Source organism: Hypanus sabinus, chromosome 12 (genome assembly GCF_030144855.1).
Source record: "Hypanus sabinus isolate sHypSab1 chromosome 12, sHypSab1.hap1, whole genome shotgun sequence".
In the NCBI taxonomy this organism is placed as follows: Eukaryota; Metazoa; Chordata; class Chondrichthyes; order Myliobatiformes; family Dasyatidae; genus Hypanus; species Hypanus sabinus.
Genome location: NC_082717.1, coordinates 107,435,979 through 107,458,825, shown reverse-complemented (window position 1 = coordinate 107,458,825; position 22,847 = coordinate 107,435,979). Strand labels below are relative to the sequence as shown.

Here is a 22,847-nt window from a genome sequence, read left to right as displayed (position 1 = left end):
TAGTTTGCAACTTAATAGAATTTGTTCTTATAACAGGGTAGCTAATACTGAACAAGATTCCCTGGGTGGAACTTCACCAAGTTACTGCACAGCTGTTAAATTCCAACTTCTATGCTGGGTGTCCTGACGGAGGAAAATTTACAAGGATGTTGCTGTGACTTGAAAACCTGAGTTATAGGCAAAGGTTAAATAGCTTCGGACATTATTCCCTGGAGTTTAGAAGAATAAAGGAAGATTTGATAGAACTATACAAAATTAATATAGATAGGGTAAGGTAAATGTAAGCAGACTCTTCTACTGAGGTTGGGTGAGACGAGAAATAAAAGTCATTGATTAAGGGTGAAAGGTGAAATGTTTAAGGGAACCTGAAGGGGCAGCTTCTTCACACTGAGGGCGGGCAACGAGCTGTCAATGGAAGTAGTGGATGTGGGTTTGATTTCAACATTTAAGAGAACTTTGGATAGGTACATGGATAGGAGTGTATGGAGGGCTGTGGTCTGGGTGCGTAATGACGGGACGAGGCAGAATAATAATTTAGCATGGACTAGATGTGCCAAAGGGCCTGTTTCTGTACTGTAGTGCTCTATGCCTCTATGATGGCCAGCATGCTAAAACACAAGAGATTTTGCAGATTGAGCAAACTGAAGGCCTTCCTCACCACCATGGATACCTGTGATGCCACTTCCACATCCTTGTCTGGACTTTGCCTTCAGGTGATTCCATGCTGGGTTTACTATGAGCTAGTAGCCACTGATTTGATACACCCTACAGCAATGAATTGAAGAATTCACTGTCCATGGCAACGGCTACTTCCATGTGGCTAGTAGAAACTTTTTGAAATTAGTGTCCGGGTCAGATAGTCAGCGCCTTGCATCACCCGTCTGCTGGTTCTTTGTCCCTCAGACCCCGAGTGGAAAAGGAGTTAGGTGGTAAACACAAGAGATTGTGCTGGTGCTGTAAATCCAAATGAACAAGCTTCATCACTTATAGAAAACAGTTACAGTCATGCACACTAATGTTTGCCTTAACCCCCACTATGATTTATTGAGGTCAGGGCACAAAGACTGAATAATAAATCACAGCCGTGCATCACTGCTCACATTTAAGCTATGATTATAATGACTAATCACAATTCTGTGTAATGTGTTGACTATTGTCTTGATACATCTCATTCCTGTCAACACTGAGAACTGCCATAGGCACTCTTGCATAGTGAAGGGACTCGTATTTTTGCTCATATTAAGACCATAAGACACGATTAAGCCTTTTGACTCATCAAGTCTGCTCTGCCCGTCCATCATGGCTGATTTATTATCCATTTCAACCCCATTCTCCTGCTTTCTCCCCATAACCTTTGATGCGTTGACTTACCAAAAACCAATCAACCTTGGTTTTAAACATATTAATTCCACAGATTCACTGCCCTCTGCCTAAAGAAATTCTTTTTCAACTCTGTTCTCTCTATTCTGAGCCTGTGCGCTCTGGTCCTAGACTGCAACTAGAGGAAACATTCTCTCCACATCCACTCTGTCTAGGTCTGTCAATACTCAATAGGTTTCAATGAGATCCCTCCCCCCCATTCTTCTAAATTCCAGTAAGTTATGCCCCAGAGCCATCGAATACTCCTTGTGTGTTAACCCTTAATTCCCAGCATTCTGGTGAACATCCTCTGAACCCTTTCCAATGTGAGTACATCTTTATTTTAGAAAACGGACCTAAAACTGCTCACAATTCTTCGTGAAATCTGAACAATACTTTATAAAGCCTGAGCATCACATCCTGCACAAGGACTCCCAAGTCCCTTTGTACTTCTGATTTTTGAATTTTCTCCTTATTTAGAAAATAATCCACACCATTTCTTCTACCAAAGTGCATGAGCATACACTTCACTACACTATATTCCAACTGCCACTTCTTTGCCCATTTTCTCAATTTGTCCTTCTGCAGACTCCCTGCTTCCTCAATACTACTTATTCCCCCCCAACTATCTTTGTACTGTCTGCAAGCCACAAAGCCATCAATTCCGCCATCCAAATTGTTGACCTTAATGTGAAAAGAAGCGGACCCAACACAGATCCTTGCAGAACACCACTATCACTAGCAGCCAACCAGAGTAGGCCCTTTTTTTCTCCCCATTCTTTGTCTCCTGCTAATCAGGCAATATTCTATCCATGCTAGTATCTTTCCTGTAATACCATGGGCTCTTGTTAAACAGCCTCATGTGCAACATCTTGTCAGAGGCCTTCTGAATACACAAGTAAACAACATCCATTGACTCTCCTTTGTCTATCCTACTTGTTATTTCCTCAAATAATTCCAACAAATTAGTCAAACAAGATTTCCCTTTTAGAAAACCATGTTAACTTTGGCGTACTTTACTATGTGCCTTCAAGTGTCCCAAAACCTCATCCTTAATAATGGACTCCACCGTCTTCCCAACCACTTAAGTATGCTAACTGGCTTACTCTGCTATTCCACCTCCCTCTGTTCTTAAAGAGTAGAATAATACCTGTAATTTCCAGTTCTCTGGAACAACTCCAAAATCTAGTGATTCTTGAAAGGTAATTACTAATGCCTCCACAATCTCTTCAGCAACCTCTTTCAGAATCCTGGGGTGTAGTCCATCTGGTCCAGGTGACTTATCTACTTTCTGACCATTCAGCTTCCCAAGCACCTTCTCCTTAGTAAGTAGCAACTACACCCTCTTCTGCCCCCTGGCACTCTTGAATTTCTGGCATACTGCTAATCTCTTCCATAGTGAAAACTGACACAAAATACTTATTAAGTTCATCCTTCATTTCTTTCTCTCCCATTATTATCTCTCCAGTATAATTTTCCACCAGTCTCACCTCTCATTTACACTTTATATATCAAAAAGACTTTTGGTATCCTCTTATATTATTAGCTAGCTTAGCTGTATATTTCATCTTTTCTTCCCTTATGGCTTTTTAGTTGCCTGCTGTTACTTTTCAAAAGCTTCACAGTTCTCCAACTTACTATTATTTTTTGCTATATTATATATCCTTTATTTTGCTTTTGTGCTGGCTTTGACTTACCCTGTCAGCCACAGTTGCGTCATCCTCCCTTCAGAATGCTTTTTCATCTTTGGGATGTATCTATCCTGTGCCTTCCAAATTGCTCCCAGAAACTCCAGCCATTGCTGTTCTGCCATCATCCCTGCTTGTCTCCCCTACCAATTAATTTTGGCCATCTCTCTCATGCCTCTGTATTTCCCTTTACTCCACTGTAATACTGACTTTATCTTCTTCTCAAACTGGAAAGAGAATTCTATAATATTATGATCACTGCCTAGCTTGTTGTACTGGGAGTAATCCAGAAATTACTGCCTTGGAGGTACAGCTCTTTAGTCCCCTAAATTCCTACACTCGCTGCACAGAACCTCTTACCCCTTTCTACCTACGTCAGTGGTGCCAGTGCGCACTGCAACCTGTGGCTGCTCATCCTCCCTCTTGAGAAACTTCTGCTGTCGCTCTGAAATATCCTGAACCCTAGCTCCTGGGAGGCAACACACCACCTTGGCTTTTCTTTCACAGCCAAAAAATTGGATGTCTGTGCCCCTATCAGGTCTCCTATCACTATTGCTCTGCCTGACTTTACCCTTCCCTGCTGAGCATCTGTGCCACAGGCCTGGTTCTTGCTGCTGTGCCCTGATGGATTATTCCCCAAGCAGTACCAGGACCACAGGGAAACCCTGCACTGACTGCTTACTCCCCTTGCTTCTCCTGTCAACCATCTACTATCTGAAGCCTGTACTCCGGATGTGACCACCTCAGTAAAAGACTTATTTATGAAATATTCTGCTTGCTGGCTGGTCCTAAGAACATCCAGCACAGTTCCTTGACCTTGTCAGTCAGGAGCTGAAGTTGAAGTTAAGAACTTACAAAATAGCTTTACTTGCTTCATGTACATTGAAACATACAGCAAAATGCACCATTTGTATCGAATAAAATCAGCGAGGATTTGCTGGTGCAACCCACAAGTGTTGCCATGCTTCCAGCTCCGACATAGCATGCGCACAACTCACTAACCTTAACTCTTGTGCCTTTGGGATGTGGAGGGAGCTGGAGCACACAGAGGAAACCCAAACGGTCATGAGGAGAACGTACAAACTCTTTACAGACAGTGGCGGGAATTGAATCCTGAACATGATGCTAACCGCTACGCTACCATGCTGTATCATGCAGAATGTTCTCATTCTCAATGTGAGTTAAGCACAGGAGAAGGCCATGTGGTCCTTACGTTAAGATCATAAGACACAGGAGCAGAATTCTCACTGTAACCTGGATGCCTCTACTAATCTCAAACCTATCAACCTCTTCTTTAAAAATACCCAATGACTTACCTTCCATAACCATCTGTGGCAATGAATTCCACAGATTCACCACCTTCTGGCTAAAGAAATTCGTCCACATCTCTGTTCTAAGAGGACATCCTTGCATTCTGAGGCTGTGCCTTCTGGTCCTGTTATCTCCCAATATAGAAAACATTGTCTCTGCACCCACTCTATCCAGACCTTTCCATATTCATTCGGTTTCAATGAGATTCTGAACTCCCATTGAGTGCAGGCCCAGAGCCATCAAGTGCCATTTGAGTGCCTTACCAGCCACTAAATGATTTACAGCTGTTAGTGAGATATTTATTGTATCATGAATTGTGCAAAAGAGCCTTTTAATTCATCTCTTGTAATCAGGCATTTGTTCTCTTTTACAGTTGGAGGAGTTGAGCTCTTCGATGTATCCTTCATCTGGTTAAATTTCTTGGAACTCCCTGGTGACAGTAGTAAACGAAGTTCAGAGTGGGTTTATTACTGGAGTACATATACTGTACTATCTTTAGACTCATTTTCTTGTGGACGTGCTCAGTAAATCCAAGAAACATATCGGAATCATTGAAAGACTGAACCCAACAGGCCGGGCAACCAGTGTGCAAATTCAAAATGAGAAAAAACTTATAACAATAAACAAATAAATAAATAAATAAATAATATCAAAAACATGAGCTTAAGAGCCCTTGAAAGTGAGTCCATAGGTTGTGGGAACATTTCATTGATGGGGCAAGTGAAGTTATCCATTCTGGTTCAAGACCCTAATGGCAGAGTGGTAATAACTGTTCCTGAACCTGGTGGTGTGAGTCCTGAGGCTCCTGTATCTTCTTCCTGGTGGCACAGTGAGAAGAGAGCACGACCTGGGTGGTGGGAGTCCCTGATGATGGATGCTGCTTTCCTGCGACAGCACTCCATGTAGATGTGCTGAATGGCTCAAGGTTGTGTTCAGAGATAAGAACACAGAGGAAGTGTTCTTCTTTGTTGAATTTAAGATATATCTAAGCACTATAAAACTTGAAATCTCTGTAATTAAAGGTCAGTTAAGGTCATGGACTTATACAGCATGGAAACAGGCTGGTTAATTGGTGATTGTAAATTGTACCGTGATTAGGTTAGGGTTAATTGAGTTTGTTGGAGATTGCTGGGGTGGTCTACACAGTATTGATCAGGGTTTCTACCAAAAGCATTATCGGTTTCTTCTCCCCACGACAAAGGTCAGGACAAGCTTTAAAAAGGCAGGGAGGGAAGGAGTAAGAAGCATGTACGCTGTTTGTTGTTCACCCTTAATCCATCATGTGTACCAGTCAGAAATTGAACCTGGCCGAAAATCAAGACGTCCCAAGAGCGTCCACCTCCTGAAGAAGGAAGCGGGGCCCACAAAATCAGCGTCGCACAAATACCAATGGACAGTTGTACTTCATAAAGCAGTGGCATGGTGTGCTATTATTATATCCTCTGTCCTCTGAGCTGCCTAGTGTTGGAAATTCCCAAAAGAGTCTGCTGCACCCATCATTTACCACCATCCGTGTTGTGCTGGACTTCAGCGCTTTGCTCTCCACAGTGGCTGGTCTTGGAGGAATGTGTTCCTGGCAATGTTATTTGTCCATGTTTCTGTTGAAAGGGTGCCAGGGTGCTGAGCAAATGGTTCTAACAGCTTGCATCCTGACTGCGTGTCAGAGCTCAACGGAAACTGATGGGTCAAGGTTGTTTTATGGAAGGGACTGGCGGAAAGGTGATGGGAGGGAGGCAGAAGGACAGCATCTGACAGAAACAGGAGCCTGTAGCTTCTCAACCTCACTGCCTGTGAGAACGCCATCTCCATCTCAAAGGAAATTAAAAGTGTAATCACCTCGTGGTATTTTGTGTTGAGTGAAAAACCTGACTCTGGACTCTCACTGGGGGTGAGATTGAGAAGCTGCAGGCTCCTGTTTCTGTCACATGTCCATCTACCTCCCTCCCGTCACCTTACCCCCAGTCCCTTCAGCCCATCAGGCCCAAGCACCTAGCCTACTGCCAGGTGAAGAGTGACGGCCTCAGGGTCGCTGCTCTGTTTCTGACAGTTCGGACTGGAGGAGGATGGGAACAGAGACTGGGGCTCACTGCTCGATAACCTTGTGCTTTGTTGCCTATAGTTCTCAGAGTGCTTGCCCCGAGAGAGATGCTCTGGTCTGAATCGGAGTCAAGAGAAAGAGGCAGACAGGGTGAGTGCAGGTGAGTAGGGAAACACACTCTGGCCCTGTTACCAGTAATGAGAATGGTTCTCTGACCTTCACCACAATCTGTTGGCCAGTTATCTAACCAAGTATAAGATATAGGAGCACAATTCAATTCTGCTTCATTATTTGATTTTGACTGATATATTAATCCCCTAAACCACATTGTCAGTCAATTTACTGTAGATGACATGAATGGCTGCTATTTCAGTGAGAGAGATGGGGTGACAAATTCTGCTGTCCTCTACTTGAAGTGAGACCAACCCAGACAATAGTGGGTACTTAAGCAAGATGCACAAAATACTGGAGGAACTCAGCAAGTCAGGCAGTATTTGTGGAGGGGAATAAACGGTCAATGGTGTGGGCCAAGACCTTTCATCGGGACTGGAAGGGAAGGGGGCAGAGACCATAGTAAGAAAGTGGGAAGAAGGGGAGGATGACGTTTTGGGCTGAGAGTCTTTGTCAGGACCTGTGGTGGTTAAACCCTCTGGATGGGTATCCAAAGTCGGGGTAGGTGGTGGGAGGATCCATATCTCAGGCTTTCAGTTTTGTCCGCACTCTGCACCTACCTGGGTCAGGGACTGTGTGACCCACCCAGTAACTGGTGATACAGGTGTCTGGTGCCCTGAGCGAGTTGGCTGCTTGTTGAGCCCTGTTATCACAGCTCTTTAGTAGTGAAGGGGGTTGGTAGAAGAGGGCCCAGTTGCAGACTTCCTGTGGCTGTTGTAGTATAATTCAAGCTTTATCATACACAGTTGGCAGTGCCCTTGTGTTTACACTCAATATTAGTGCAATGCAGAATACTCCCAGTCTACCCATTACATACACAGAATGGGAGCATATGTCTACGGCTGTCTGCACTGATATGCCAATTGGTATTATGTACCAGTTTTAATTGTCTTTAGCATGGAGAATGTGGTCTGGTTAAGACCAGCTCAGGTGAAATAGAAGACAGTGGTCATCTGGTATCTTGGCTTTTTATCCTTTGTTTCGACAGACCAGTGAGAGGTTCTGTCCCTTCAAGCCAAAAGCCAGAGGACTGATTTTTTAAAATTGCATCACTGTTGTACAGTTAATCTCCCATGGTGGAAGAGCTGGTAGTGATTTACTGGATAAAAGTATGCAGCTATGTACGGTGTGTATACCAGTACCCACTCTGTGTATGGTATATTTTACCAGTACCCACACTATGGACACCATATTTAACAGTACCCACACAATGGACGGTGTATTTACCAGTACCCACACTATGGACAGCATATTTAACAGTACCCACACAATGGACAGCATATTTACCAGTACCCACACAATGGACAGCATATTTAACAGTACCCACACAATGGACGGTGTATTTACCAGTACCCACACTATGGACAGCATATTTAACAGTACCCACACAATGGACAGCATATTTACCAGTACCCACACAATGGACAGCATATTTAACAGTACCCACACAATGGACGGTGTATTTACCAGTACCCACACTATGGACAGCATATTTAACAGTACCCACACAATGGACAGCATATTTACCAGTACCCACACAATGGACAGCATATTTAACAGTACCCACACAATGGACGGTGTATTTACCAGTACCCACACTATGGACAGCATATTTAACAGTACCCACACAATGGACAGCATATTTACCAGTACCCACACAATGGACAGCATATTTAACAGTACCCACACAATGGACGGTGTATTTACCAGTACCCACACTATGGACAGCATATTTAACAGTACCCACACTATGGACAGCATATTTACCAGTACCCACACAATGGACAGCATATTTAACAGTACCCACACTATGGACAGCATATTTAACAGTACCCACACAATGGACGGTGTATTTACCAGTACCCACACTATGGACAGCATATTTAACAGTACCCACACAATGGACAGCATATTTACCAGTACCCACACAATGGACAGCATATTTAACAGTACCCACACAATGGACGGTGTATTTACCAGTACCCACACTATGGACAGCATATTTAACAGTACCCACACAATGGACAGCATATTTACCAGTACCCACACAATGGACAGCATATTTAACAGTACCCACACAATGGACGGTGTATTTACCAGTACCCACACTATGGACAGCATATTTAACAGTACCCACACAATGGACAGCATATTTACCAGTACCCACACAATGGACAGCATATTTAACAGTACCCACACAATGGACGGTGTATTTACCAGTACCCACACTATGGACAGCATATTTAACAGTACCCACACAATGGACAGCATATTTACCAGTACCCACACAATGGACAGCATATTTAACAGTACCCACACAATGGACGGTGTATTTACCAGTACCCACACTATGGACAGCATATTTAACAGTACCCACACTATGGACAGCATATTTACCAGTACCCACACAATGGACAGCATATTTAACAGTACCCACACTATGGACAGCATATTTAACAGTACCCACACAATGGACGGTGTATTTACCAGTACCCACGCTGTGTACGGTTTGTGTACTGGTACCCACGCTGTGTACGGTGTGTTTACCGGTACCCACGCTGTGTACGGTGTGTTTACCGGTACCCACACTATGTACGGTGTTGTATACAGTACCCACGCTGTGTATGGTGTGTGTACCGGTACCTACGCTGTGTACGGTGTGTTTACCGGTACCCACACTGTGTACGGTGTGTTTACCGGTACCCACGCTGTGTACGGTGTGTTTACCGGTACCCACGCTGTGTACGGTGTGTGTACCGGTACCCACGCTGTGTACGGTGTGTTTACCGGTACCCACACTGTGTATGGTGTGTGTACCGGTACCCACGCTGTGTACGGTGTGTTTACCGGTACCCACGCTGTGTACGGTGTGTTTACCGGTACCCACACTGTGTATGGTGTGTGTACTGGTACCCACGCTGTGTACGGTGTGTGTACCGGTACCTACACTGTGTACGGTGTGTTTACCGGTACCCACGCTGTGTACGGTGTGTTTACCGGTACCCACGCTGTGTACGGTGTGTTTACCGGTACCCACGCTGTGTACGGTGTGTTTACCGGTACCCACGCTGTGTACGGTTTGTGTACCGGTACCCACGCTGTGTACGGTGTGTTTACCGGTACCCACGCTGTGTACGGTGTGTTTACCGGTACCCACGCTGTGTACGGTGTGTTTACCGGTACCCACGCTGTGTACGGTGTGTTTACCGGTACCCACGCTGTGTACGGTGTGTTTACAGGTACCCACGCTGTGTACGGTGTGTTTACCGGTACCCACGCTGTGTACGGTGTGTGTACCGGTACCCACGCTGTGTACGGTGTGTTTACCGGTACCCACGCTGTGTACGGTGTGTTTACCGGTACCCACGCTGTGTACGGTGTGTGTACTGGTACCCACGCTGTGTACGGTTTGTGTACCGGTACCCATGCTATGTACGGTGTGTTTACCGGTACCCACGCTGTGTACGGTGTGTGTACCGGTACCCACGCTGTGTACGGTTTGTGTACCGGTACCCACGCTGTGTACGGTGTGTGTACCGGTACCCACGCTGTGTACGGTTTGTGTACCGGTACCCACGCTGTGTACGGTTTGTGTACCGGTACCCACGCTGTGTACGGTGTGTGTACCGGTACCCACGCTGTGTACGGTGTGTGTACCGGTACCCACGCTGTGTACGGTGTGTTTACCGGTACCCACACTGTGTACGGTGTGTTTACCGGTACCCACGCTGTGTACGGTGTGTTTACCGGTACCCACGCTGTGTACGGTGTGTTTACCGGTACCCACACTGTGTACGGTGTGTTTACCGGTACCCACACTGTGTACGGTGTGTGTACCGGTACCCACGCTGTGTACGGTGTGTGTACCGGTACCCACGCTGTGTACGGTGTGTTTACCGGTACCCACACTGTGTACGGTGTGTGTACCGGTACCCACGCTGTGTACGGTGTGTTTACCGGTACCCACGCTGTGTACGGTGTGTGTACCGGTACCCATGCTGTGTACGGTGTGTTTACCGGTACCCACGCTGTGTACGGTGTGTGTACCGGTACCCACGCTGTGTACGGTGTGTTTACCGGTACCCACGCTGTGTACGGTGTGTGTACCGGTACCCACGCTGTGTACGGTGTGTGTACCGGTACCCATGCTGTGTACGGTGTGTTTACCGGTACCCACGCTGTGTACGGTGTGTGTACCGGTACCCATGCTGTGTACGGTGTGTTTACCGGTACCCACGCTGTGTACGGTGTGTGTACCGGTACCCACGCTGTGTACGGTGTGTTTACCGGTACCCACGCTGTGTACGGTTTGTGTACCGGTACCCACGCTGTGTACGGTGTGTGTACCGGTACCCACGCTGTGTACGGTTTGTGTACCGGTACCCACGCTGTGTACGGTGTGTGTACCGGTACCCACGCTGTGTACGGTGTGTTTACCGGTACCCACGCTATGTATGGTACACACTCTCTATCCCTGTGCTCATCCAATGATATTACATAATAAAGTCATTAAATGTAATCTGTCTTGTCTGAAATTCTTCTTTTTGACTTTTACCTTTTGCTTACTGATATGCTTCCCAAATCTCCTTAAACAACCTGAACAACAGCTTGCGTTCATGTGGTACCCCGAGTCTGTAAACCAACCCCGGACAGTAATCAATTTACCTAAAGATACAAGAGCTGAATAGGCCACTTGGCCCATTGAATCTGATAATGGTTAGCAAGGGGGCACCCCGATTTGAACTGGGGACCACTTGACCTGCTTTCAAATGCTCTACCACTGACTTATATCCCAAACACAGAAACATACAGTGAAAGAACCATTTAATGTCATCAACCAACATAGTCTGAGGGTGCTGGGGGCAGTTAGCAAGTGGCACCATCCTCTGGCGCCAACATATTAACCTACCAACTGTACATCTTTGGAATGTAGGAGGAAACCCACACGGTCACGGACAAAACATACAAGCTCCTTCCAGACAGCAACAGGAATCAAACCCCAATTGGTGATCACTGACGCTGTAAAGTGATCACTAATCTATACCACCACACTGCCTAAGAAACTGACATTATGGAGTCACTTACAGCAGAACAGGTTGTGGTTCCCTACCAAGTACAGATTGAAACAGGTTTTCCTGATAGTACTCTAACTAATGCGGACATTGTATTGCTAATGGTGTTCTCTAATCCTGCTGGGGTTGTGGCAGATCCTGTGTACTGTGTACTGCGCTGACTACAGCTCGGAGTCTTCAAGCCATGGAGTCACACAACACAGACACGGACCCTTCAGCCTAAGCAAACCCATTAACCTGCGTTTCAGAATCTGCTTTATCATCACTGACGCACTGTGGGTTGTGAAATGTGTAGTTTTGTGGCAGTAGTAAAGTACAATATATTTTTTAAATTAAGTTTCAATAGATGTGGGAGGAGCGAGGAAAGGTGGTGCCAGCAGATTCTACACACCTAGCAACTCTTCTATTTCATCCGTGAAACAGCTGATTTCTCTTCTTGTCTGTCTTTCTTTTCTTTTCAGGGTGGTTGTGATTCTGTTGGAGTCCCTGATCTACAGGTCAAACTACAGTTCTTTGCAAGTGGTGGGTTTTCAGATCAACTGTGCTTTGCTGTCTCCAGGAATGGCCTGGAATGCATGCACCCTTGGGACTGGGGGATCGAAAGTCCAGTCGGTCCTTCGCAGGTTTTGCCAACTGAGGCATCGTGGGAGACTGAAACATCGAGAATGGGACACCAAGACAGCAGGCAATGTGTTTGCTAATCACCGGTTGCTGTTGGAGGAAGGCCCCTGTGCTTAAGCGATTGTTGGAGAGAGAGAGTACCTGTCGGTCTTGAGATAGGGGCTTAGAGAAGCAGCACAGAAGATTGCAACATCAGAGTAGCAGGTTGCTGGTCTCCCACTCTCATATCAGAAGCGACTTCTCTCTCATTGGCTGGAGAGAGAGAGCTTGTATGAGATACTGAAGTGTTGGTTTGTGAACTGTAGTTTGATGGACTCGGGATCAATGGACTCTTCTGTGTTTCTGCTGCTGCTCGCGTAGTGGGGGAAGGAGTCAGCGCTTCTGCTGGCATGGGTGGGGGTGGAGGGGAGGGTCGAAGCTTTTGCTGCTTGTGCAAAGGGAGGGGGAGAGGGGCTTTGATATTTCCGTTCTCTGGGGTTCTTTGTTTTGTGGACTTCTGTGAAGAGGATGAATGCCAGGTTGTGTACTGTATACATACTCTGATATTCTACAGTATGTACCTTGAAACTTTGAATAAGAAATATAAAGAAATAAGTAGTGCAAAATATCCCCATGGATGGCACACACAGCAAAAGCCTTTCATTGGATCTCAGTACATCGAACGTAAAACAGTGCAGCACTACACATTCCCTTCAGCCCACAACGTTTGTGCCAACCTTTTCACCTACTCCAAGATCAATCTAACCCTTTTCTCCTGCACAGCTCTCCAGTTTTCTGTCATGTGCCTTTCTAAGAGTTTCTTAAAAATCCCTAGTGTATCTGTCTTCGCCACCACCCTTGGGAGTGTGTTCCATGCACCCATTGCACTCTGTATAATAAATAAAACACCTACCTCTGACATCCCCCCCCCCCCCACACTTTCCTTAAAATTATGTTCCCTCGTAGTCACCATTTCTGTCCTGGGTAAAAGTCTCTGGCTGCCCTCTCTATCTCTGCCTCTTATTTAGTGTACCTCCATCAAATCACCTCTCATCCTCCTTCACTCCAAATAGAACAGCCCTAGCTCTCTGCTAAAATGTAGAACTTTGTGCTCAAGTGTCAGGAATGAATTCTCTTGAGTAAAGCAATCCAAATCACTAACAAAAAGAGTGAAAATTACTCGCAGTGTTTATTTCTTTATATTTGAATTTGTTTGCAAGTTTGGTAGTGCTGTGAATGAAGAGGAACTTTAATGCAAGAGTCTGCTGAGGAATCTCACCAGCAGGGACACCAGCCAAACCGGGTTTCATGTTTATCCTGCTGCCATGGTTTCAGTTGTGCATGCTTGAACAGCTTGAACAGTGCGGGAACAGAGGTTCCAGAGAAAAGGTAGGAAATCTCCATTTAAGAACTTCAGTTTTCTGCTTCAATTTGTTGTTAAGGGAGCTGAGATACTTTCAGAAGCTTTTATACAGGAGAGGCACACTGAGAGGGGAAGAGAGAATGCTCCCGAGATGGGCTGAGGAGTGGCAGATGGCGTTCAACCCAGAAAAGTGAGAAGTGAATCACTTGAGAAGATCCAACATGAAGGCAGAATAAGATCATAAGGCACAGGAGCAGAATCAGGCCATTCAGCCCATCAAGTCCACTCCACCATTCCATTATGGCTGATCCTGGATTCCACTCAACCCCATATACCTGCCTTGTCAATGTCCTGACCAATCAGGAAACTATCAATTTTCGCTTTAAATATACCCTGGGACTTGGCCTCCACATCTATCTGCGGCAGTGCATTCACTATTCTCTGGCCAAAATAAATCCTCCTTACCCCTGTTCTAAAGGGTTGCCCCTCAATTTTGAGGCTGTGCCCTCTAGTTCTGGATACCCCCACTATAGGAAACATCCTCTCCACATCCAATTTATCTAGTCCTTTCAGCATTCAGTGGGTTTCAATCAGATCCCAACTCATTCTTACAGGCCCAGAGCTGTCAAACGCACCTCGTATGTTAACCCCTTCATTCCCAGAATCATCCTCGTGAACCTCCTCTGTCCAACAACAACACATCCTTTCTGAGATATGGGGTCCAAGACTTAACAGTGCTCCAAGTACTGCCTGGTTAGTGTCTTATAAAGGCTCAGCATTATCTCCTCACTTTTATATTCTATTCTCCTTGAAATAAATGCCAACATTGCATTTGCCTTCTTTACCACAGACTCAAACTGTAAATTAACCTTATGGGAGTCTTGAACGAGACTCAGTCCTCTGCACCTCTGATGTTTAAACCTTCTCCCCATTTAAATAATAGTCTGCACTATTGCTCCTTTTACCAAAGTGCATTATACATTTTCCAACACTGTATTCCATCTGCCACTTTTTTGCCCATTCTTCCAATTTGTCTAAGTCCTGCTGCAATCACACTGATTTATCAGCACTACCTACCCCTCCACCTATCTTCACCACAAAACTTTGCCGCAAAACCTTGCCACAAAATCATCTTTTCCATTATCTAAGTAATTGACAAACAATGTGAAAAGTAGCGGTCCCAATACTGTCTCCTGAGGAACACCACTAGTCACAGGCAGCCAACCAGAAAAGCCCCCTTTATTCCTACTAGCTGCCTCCTGCCTGTCAGCCATTCCTCTATCCATGCCAGTGTCTTTCCTGTAATGTCATGAGATTTTATCTTGTTAAACAGCCTCCTGTGGCGTCTTATCAAATGCCTTGTGAAAACCTAAGTAAATGAGCTTAGATAAGCTGCCTCTTCTTTCTCCACCCTGCCTGTTATTTCCTCAAAAATCTCTAACAGATTTATTATTATCACTTATTTTATCTTCAAGTACCCTGAAACCCCTTACTTAATAATTGACTCCAACACTTTCCCAACCACTGAGGTTAGGCTAACTGGCCTATAATTTCCTCTCTTTTGCCTTCCTCCCTTCTTAAAGAGTCTTCCAGTCCTCTGGGACCATGCCAGAGTCAAGTGATTCTTGAAAGATCATGACCAATGCATCCATTATCTCTTCAGCAACCTCCCTCAGGACTCTAGGATGTAGTCCATCTGGCCCAGGTGACTTATCCACCTTAAGACCTTTGAGTTTGCCTGGCGCTTTTGTTCTTTGTAATAGCAATGACACTCACTGCTGCTCCCTGACACTCACAGACCTCTGGACTGTGGACTGTCTTCCACAGTGAAGACTGATGCAAAGTACTTACTGAGTTCACCTGCTATTTATTTGTCCCCCCGTTACTACCCTTGACATTTAAGAACTTCTTCTTCTGTGGGAGATAGCAATCCTGCGCCTTGTGAAATACTGTATTCCCAGAAACTTCTGCTGTCATCTCCACAAGTATCCCCCTCTAACCTTTTCCCGAGTAGGCTCAAGCACAAGCTGCTCTAAAAAGCACCAACCTGATTTTCCCCCATTATATTCCTGACATTATCAGAAACAGAATCGGCTTTATCACCACCAGCATGTGATGTGAAATTTGTTAACTTAGCAGCAGCAGTTCAATACAATACATAATCTTGCAGAGAGAGAGAGAGAGAGAGAGAGAGAGAAAATAAATATAATAAAACATAATAATAAATAAACAAGTAAATCAATTACATATATTGAATAGATTTTTTTAAATGTGCAAAAACAGAATAAGTGAGGTAGTGTCCAAAGCTCCAATGTCCATTTAGGAATCAGATGGCAGAGGGGAAGAAGCTGTTCCTGAATCACTGAGTGTGTGTCTTCAGGCTTCTGATGGTAACAGTGAGAAAACGGCATGCCTTGTGTGCTGGAAGTCTTTAATAATGGATGCTGCCTTTCTGAGACACCGCTCCCTTGAGGTGTCCTGGGTACTTTGTAGGCTAGTGCCCAAGATGGAGCTGACTAGATTTACAACCTTCTGCAGCTTCTTTTGGTCCTGTGCAGTAGCCCCTCCGTACCAGACAGTGACGAAGCCTGTCAGAATGCTCTCCACGGTACAACTATAGAAGTGTTTGAAGTTTTATGTTTGTGCACCAAGAAGAGTTGATCATGAGGCATACTCCTCCACCTCTGCTTTTGAGAGACCCTATCAATCTATCCTGACAGTGTATAGTAAACCCATCGATCTGAATCTCTGCATCTGGTACAGAAGGGGTTAAGCAGGATTCCCTTATATTACTCTTATTACATGCCCTTTCCAGCTCCCTTTGCAATCTCAATCCCACATCTTGGCTACAATTTGGAGGCCTATATATGATTCCCATAAATGTTTTTTTTACCTTTGCAGCCTCACCCACAAAGATTTGACATCCTCTGACCTCTTTATAAGGATGTACTGTAATTAAATCTCTTACCAACAGAGTCACACTACCACCTATGCCTTCCTGCCTGTCCTTTAGTTACAAAGTATATCCTTTGATATAAAGCTCCAATCATGACCTTCTTTCAGCCACAACTCAGTGATGTCCATAACGTCATATTGCCCAAACTCTAATTGCGTCATGAGTTCATCTACCTTCCTCTGAGTACAAAGTGTATTTAAATACAGCATCGTCAGTTCTGCATTCTTTGCCCTTTTGAATATTGCCTCTCTAGTACAATTTAACTCATTGCTCTGTCTGCATTTGAACTCAATCATCGGCTTGTCCTTACATTCATATTGCACCCATCATCTACTTGTAAACCTGCTGGCTCATCCTCAGCTCTGTCATACCAATTCCCATCCCCTTGCCATTTTAGTTTACACCACTCCCAATAGTTCTAGCAAACCTGCCCGCAACGATATTGGTCCCCCTCAGACTCAGGTGCAAACCATCCCTTTTGTACAGGTCCCACCTGCCCCAGAAGAGGTCCCAATGATCCAGAAATCTGAATCCCTGCCCCCTGCTCTAATTCTTTAGCCACGCATTTATCTGCCACCTTATTCTATTCCTATCCTCACTGTCACGTGGCACAGGCAGCAATCCTGAGATCACTAGCCTTGAGGTCCTGCTTCTCCCTGTATTCTGTTTTCAGGACCTTCTCACTCTTTCCACCTGTGTCACTGGTACCAATATGTACCACAAATAGAGTTTTTGGCAAGATTCTTAGCAGTGTGGAGGAACTGAGGGATATTCATCAATCCACCAAGGGGTGAGTTGAGGGTTGCCATGGACTTCTCGGTCTGAAGGGCTGTGTCAGGCATGTGGCACGTTAGCCTTTATTAGTCAGGGGATTGAGTTCAAGAGCCACGAGGTTATGTTGCAGCTCTCTAAAATCCTGGTCAGGCTACACTTGAAATATTGTGATCAGTTCTGGTCTTTCATTATAGGAAGGAGGTGGAAGCTTTAGAGAGGGTGCAGATGAGACTTAGCAGGACACTGCCTGGATTAGAGAGCGTGTCTTATAAGGATAGCATGAGCAAGTTAAGGCTTTTCCCTTTGGAGCAAATGAGGATGAGAGGTGACTTGATAGAGATGATAAGAGGCATTGATCAAGTGGGTAGCTGAAGACTGTTCCCCAGGACATAAATAGCTATTACCAGGGAGCAGAACTTTGAGGTGATTGTAGGAAAGTATAAGGAGGGTGTCAGATGTAAGTTCTTTACACCGAGAGTGGTGGATGCACAGAACACCCTGCCAGGGGTGGTAGGAGAGGCAGATACATTAGGGGCATTTATGAAACTCTTAGGTACGTGGATGATTGAAAAATGGAGGGCAATGTGAGAGGGAAGAGTTAGATTGATCTTAGAGTAGGTTAAAAGTCTGGCACAGCATTGTGGGCTGAAGGGCCTCTGCTGTACTGTATGCTTCCACATTCTATGGAGACACAAAGAGATGACAGATACTGGAACCTGGATCAACAACCACTGCTATAGGAACTCAGGGTCTCAACCTGAAACTCTGACCATTTCTCTCCCTCTACCCCCAAAGCTGCTCAATCTGCTGAGTCCCTCCAGCACATTGATGCTCTAGATTTGAGTATTTTACTAAATCTCCATTGTAATTTCTCTAAAGTTTATAACATTCTCCCCATATTCTCATCAACTCCCTTCAGATTCAACTACATATTGGGAGCAGTTTACAATGGCCAATCAGCCTACCAACCCACACATGTTTTGGAAGAAACGACAACTCATAGTCTTCGGGGAGAATGTACAAACTGCACACAGACAGCACCTGAGGGCGGGATTGAGCCTGTATCTGATTCTGCAAGGCAGAAAATGCTCCATATTTTCAATATGAACCAGTCCCTTCAGAATCACAGAGAGATAGTAGCACAGACACAGCCATTCAAACCAAGGCAACCCTCACCCGATGGAGTTATTGATGGACCTGGAGGTGATATTATTCAGAAGGATCTTTGGAAGTCAAAGCAGTGCTGTGATTATAACATTTTATTAGATGTTCATAACAAGATTACAGTCTCTCTACCTGTATGTAAGAAAGAACCCACAGTAGAGGAACAAAAATACAGAAGACTAAAAGCATGTACCACCAGGCTCAAGGACAGCTTCTACCAACTTTTATCAAACTCTCGAACCCTTGAATGATAAGATGGACTCTTGAGCTTTCAGTCTATCTCGTTACGATCTTACACTTCATTGTTTACCTGCACTGCACTTTGTCCCAGTGGGTCCAGGTCCTTGCTTAGGCAGGAGTTGATTCCAGTCATGATTACTTCTCAAAGCACTTCACACAGTAGATGGGTGATGATGGTATCTCCACTGGGTGATAGATATTGAGGCAGCTCATGCTGCTCTTCTTGGGCACTGGTGTGATTGTCACCCTTTTGAAGCAGGTGGGAACGTCCAACTGCAAGAGTGAGAGATTGAAGATATCTTTGGACACTCTATCCAGTTGGCACCTACCTAGAAACACCATCAGGGCTGACGTGAGGGTTCAGCCTCTTGATGTCAGCCTCCAAGACAGATATCACAGGGTCACCAGACAATGCAGGAATTTGCACAGGTGTAGTTTTGTTCTCCCTTTCAAATTGTGCATAAAAGACATTGAGCTCATCAGGGAGTCATTTGCATCAATGAACCTCACAAATGTTGTTGGTTCTGGCATCAATACAGCTAGATTTTCTAGACCAACAGCTAATTATACCGACAATTTAATGATGATTTAGACCCTAATCCAACATTCATGATTCAAGATTGTTTATTGTCACTCTTCAGTACACGAGTGTAAAGGGAAATAAAATGATTGTTACTCTGGATCCAATGCAGCACAAAGAACAAACAAAAAACCGCAAAACATAGAAAATCAGCCTTACGGAACACAATGTACACTCACTGGCCACTTCATTATGTACATCTCTGCACCTGCTCGTTTATGCAAGTATCTAATCAGCCACTCACGTGGAAGCAACTCAATGCATAAAAGCATGGTCGAGAGGTTCATACAGCACAGAAAAGTACACCATAGAAACAGCCCCTTAAGCCTGTGCCAAACCACTTAAATTGCCTACTCCCATCAACCTGCACAGTGCCAAGAAGCTTAATGGTGTTGGTCCATGGCATAAAAAAGGCTGGGAAACCCTGTGTAAAGAACGGTGCAGTAAAAAACACTGAGTGAGCGGCAGTTCTTTGGGCAAAAATGCCTTGTTAATGAGAGAAGTCAGAGCAGAAAGGCCAGACTGGTGCAAGCTGACACTAGGTGATGTGTATGTAGTGGTGGTAGGGGACACTCATCACCCTGTGGCAATAACAGGCAATGTGTGTTTAGCCTCAGACTGATCTTCTGATCTGAAAATAATGGTGATAATTGCCTTTCAGGTGAAACGTACCAGTACAGAGGCCCTTGATTCAGGACAGCAGCTTTGGGGTGGCAATGGAAGGCTCAGCTTCTCAGAAGGTGCCTGGTGTTAACACAATGGTGTTCATCAGATCGAAAACTCTGCAACGCAGCCTCAGACATTGGGAGAAGCAGGCTCCATCCCAGACCTCCAGAGAACCGGATCTACCAGGCAGAGTATCTGACCCAAAGTCATCCAGCCTCAACCAACAAACCAGGCTCAGCACATGGACGCCCATAATACACAAGGCAGCCAACCAACAGGTGAATAGTAGCACATGACACACAAGGTAGCTAATCAACATACACTAGCAGGCCGCTGGTGCAGCCAATAAGAGGTATCCTCAGTTTATCAATGAATCTGATCTTAAAGGGAACACAGGAAAAATAGTATAATTTTGGTAATATTTTCCTATATCCTTTTATACTTTTCTCTTCCATTTCACTTCAGGTACTCTTTCAGCTTTGGATTTAATTGATTGGTGGTGTTTAGAAGGTTGCTGTAGGTGACAAAAGGCCATTGACCAGGGCAGAGAGCTGTTTGGAGAAGTAGCATCTGGAAATTGTGAAATGATTCACCCTGGAAGGTCGAATGTGAAGGAAAAGTACAGAGTTAACGGCAGGATTCTTGGTAGTGTGGAGGAACAGTGGGATCTTGGAGCCATGGCCATAGATCATCAAAGTTGTAGCACAAGTTGATAGAGTGGTTAAGAAGGTATATGGTGTGCTGGCCTTTATTAGTTGGGGGATTTAGTTAAAGAGCCACGAGGTAATGTTATCGTTCCATAAAACCCTAGTTGGACCACATTTGAGTATTGTGTTCAGTTCTAGTCACCTCGTTATGGGAAGGATGTGAAAAAGCCAAAGTCAAAGTGAAATTTATTATCAGATACATACATTTCACCGCATACGACCCTGAGGTTCTTTATCTGTGGCATACTTAGCAAATCTATAGAACAGCAACTGTAAACAGGATCGATGGAAAACAAACTCTGCAAATACAGTTATAAATAAATAATAATTAATGAGCATGAAATAACAAGACAAGAGTCCTTAGATGAGTGTAGTTATCCCCTTTTGTTCAAGAGCCTGATGACTGAGGGGTAGCAACTGTTCTTGAACCTGGAGGCATGACTCTTGAGGTTCCTGTACCTTCTACCTGATGGCAGTAGTGAGAAGAGTGTATGGACTGGGCGGTGAGGGTCTTCAATGATGGACGTTGCTTTTTAATGGCAATTCAGCCAGATTTTCAATCTCTCCTATATGCTGATTCATCACCATCTTTGATTTGGCCAATGGCAATGGTATCGTCAGCAAACTTGAATATGGCACTGAGGCTGTGCCTAGCCGCACAGTCATAAGTGTAAAGTGAGTAGAGCAGGGAATTAAGAACACAGTACACCTGTGCTGATGGAGATTGGGGAGGAGATGTTTCCTCAAAGGATGGAGTCAGCCCTACTGAGTTCCTTTGTGTGAGTGTGTGTATGTCCGTTAAACATACACTTTCACCCACTAACCCACCACCATTACCAAGCTTCACGTTATGTATGTATATACAATCAGTCTATAACCTCTCTACCGTAGCATAGCGGTTAGTGCAACAGTATTACAACTCGGGTCATTGGAGTTCAATTCCAACACCACCAGTAAGGAGTTTGTCTGTTCTCCCTGTTTCCGTGTGGGTTTTCACCACGTGCTCTGGTTTGTGTCGGGATGAGATTACAGAGTACCTGGAGGCACATGACAAGATAGGCCAAAGCCAGCACGGTTTCCTGAAAGGAAATCCTGCCTGACAAACCTACTGCAATTCTTTGAGGAAATTTCAAGCAGGGTAGACAAAGGAGTTGCAGTAGATGTGTGTACTTGGATTTTCAGAAGGTCTTTGACAAGGTGCTGCATGGGAGGCTGCTTAGCAAGATAAGAGCTACAGGGAATTACAGGGAAGGTACTAGTGTGGGTGGAGAATTGGCTGGTTGGCAGAAAACAGAGATTGGGAATAAAGGGATCCTATTCTGGCTGGCTGCCGGTTACCAGTGGTGTTCCACAGGGGTTGGTGTTGGGACTGTTACTTTTTACGATATATGTCAGTGATTTGGACTACAGTATTAATGGATTTGTGGCTAAATTTGCTGATGATGCAAAGATTGTTGAAGGAATGGGTAGTGTTGAGGAAACAGAGAGTCTGTAGAGAAAGACTTATGGGCAAAGAAGTGGCAAATGAAATACAATGTTGAAAAGTGTATGGTCATGCACTTTGGTGGAAGAAATAAGAAGGGCAGACAATTATTTAGATGGGGAGAATTCGAAATGCAGAGATGCAAAGGGATTTGGGAGTCCTTGTGCAGGATACCCTAAAGGTTAACCTCCAGGTTGAGTCGGTTGTGAAGAAGGAGAATGCAATGATGGCATTCATTTCTAGAGGTATACAATATAAAAGCAGAGATGTGATGTTGAGGCTCTATAAGGCACTCATGAGACTACACAGAGTATTGTGTGCAGTTTTGGGTTCCTTATTTTAGAAAGGATATGCTGGCATTGGAGAGGGTTCACGAGAATGATTCCAGGAATGAAAGGGTTACCACATGAGGAATGCCTGGTATTCCCTGGAGTTCAGGAGAATGGTAGGGGTGGGAGGGGGATCTCATAGAAACATTCCAAATATTGAAAGGCCTGAACAGATTAGATATGGCAAAGTTATTTCCCTTGGTAGGGGAGTCTAGGACAAGAGGGGATGACTTCAGGACTGAACGACGTCTTTTTAGAACTGAGATACTGAAAAATTACTTTAGTCAGAGGGCGGTAAATCTGTGGAATTTGTTGCCATGAACGGCTGTGGAGGCCAAGTCATTGT

The 22,847-nt window shown here is 44.8% G+C and overlaps 2 protein-coding genes across 10 annotated transcripts in view; both read left to right on the top strand.

Moving 5' to 3' along the window:
• ccdc28a (coiled-coil domain containing 28A) overlaps positions 1-12,621 on the top strand; it is a 48,891-nt gene extending 36,270 nt beyond the window's left edge. For 3 of the 4 annotated variants that reach the window (XM_059986700.1, XM_059986699.1, XM_059986701.1), the window contains exons 5-6: positions 4,732-4,754; positions 5,650-7,912. In XM_059986700.1, the coding sequence (XP_059842683.1) occupies positions 4,732-4,754; positions 5,650-5,704 (78 nt within the window). In that variant the 3' untranslated portion in view covers positions 5,705-7,912. Of the gene's footprint in view, positions 1-4,731; positions 4,755-5,649; positions 7,913-12,100 lie in introns of those variants that run through there. The other variant, XR_009515231.1, reaches the window with a different exon arrangement.
• Positions 12,622-12,719: 98 nt separating this feature from the next.
• Positions 12,720-22,847, top strand: part of LOC132403272 (epithelial cell-transforming sequence 2 oncogene-like) — a 120,030-nt gene continuing 109,902 nt past the window's right edge. The window contains exons 1-2 of one of the 6 annotated variants that reach the window (XM_059986694.1): positions 12,720-13,628; positions 19,978-20,260. In XM_059986694.1, the coding sequence (XP_059842677.1) occupies positions 20,033-20,260 (228 nt within the window). In that variant the 5' untranslated portion in view covers positions 12,720-13,628; positions 19,978-20,032. The other 5 variants (XM_059986695.1, XR_009515230.1, XR_009515229.1 and 2 more) reach the window with 5 other exon arrangements.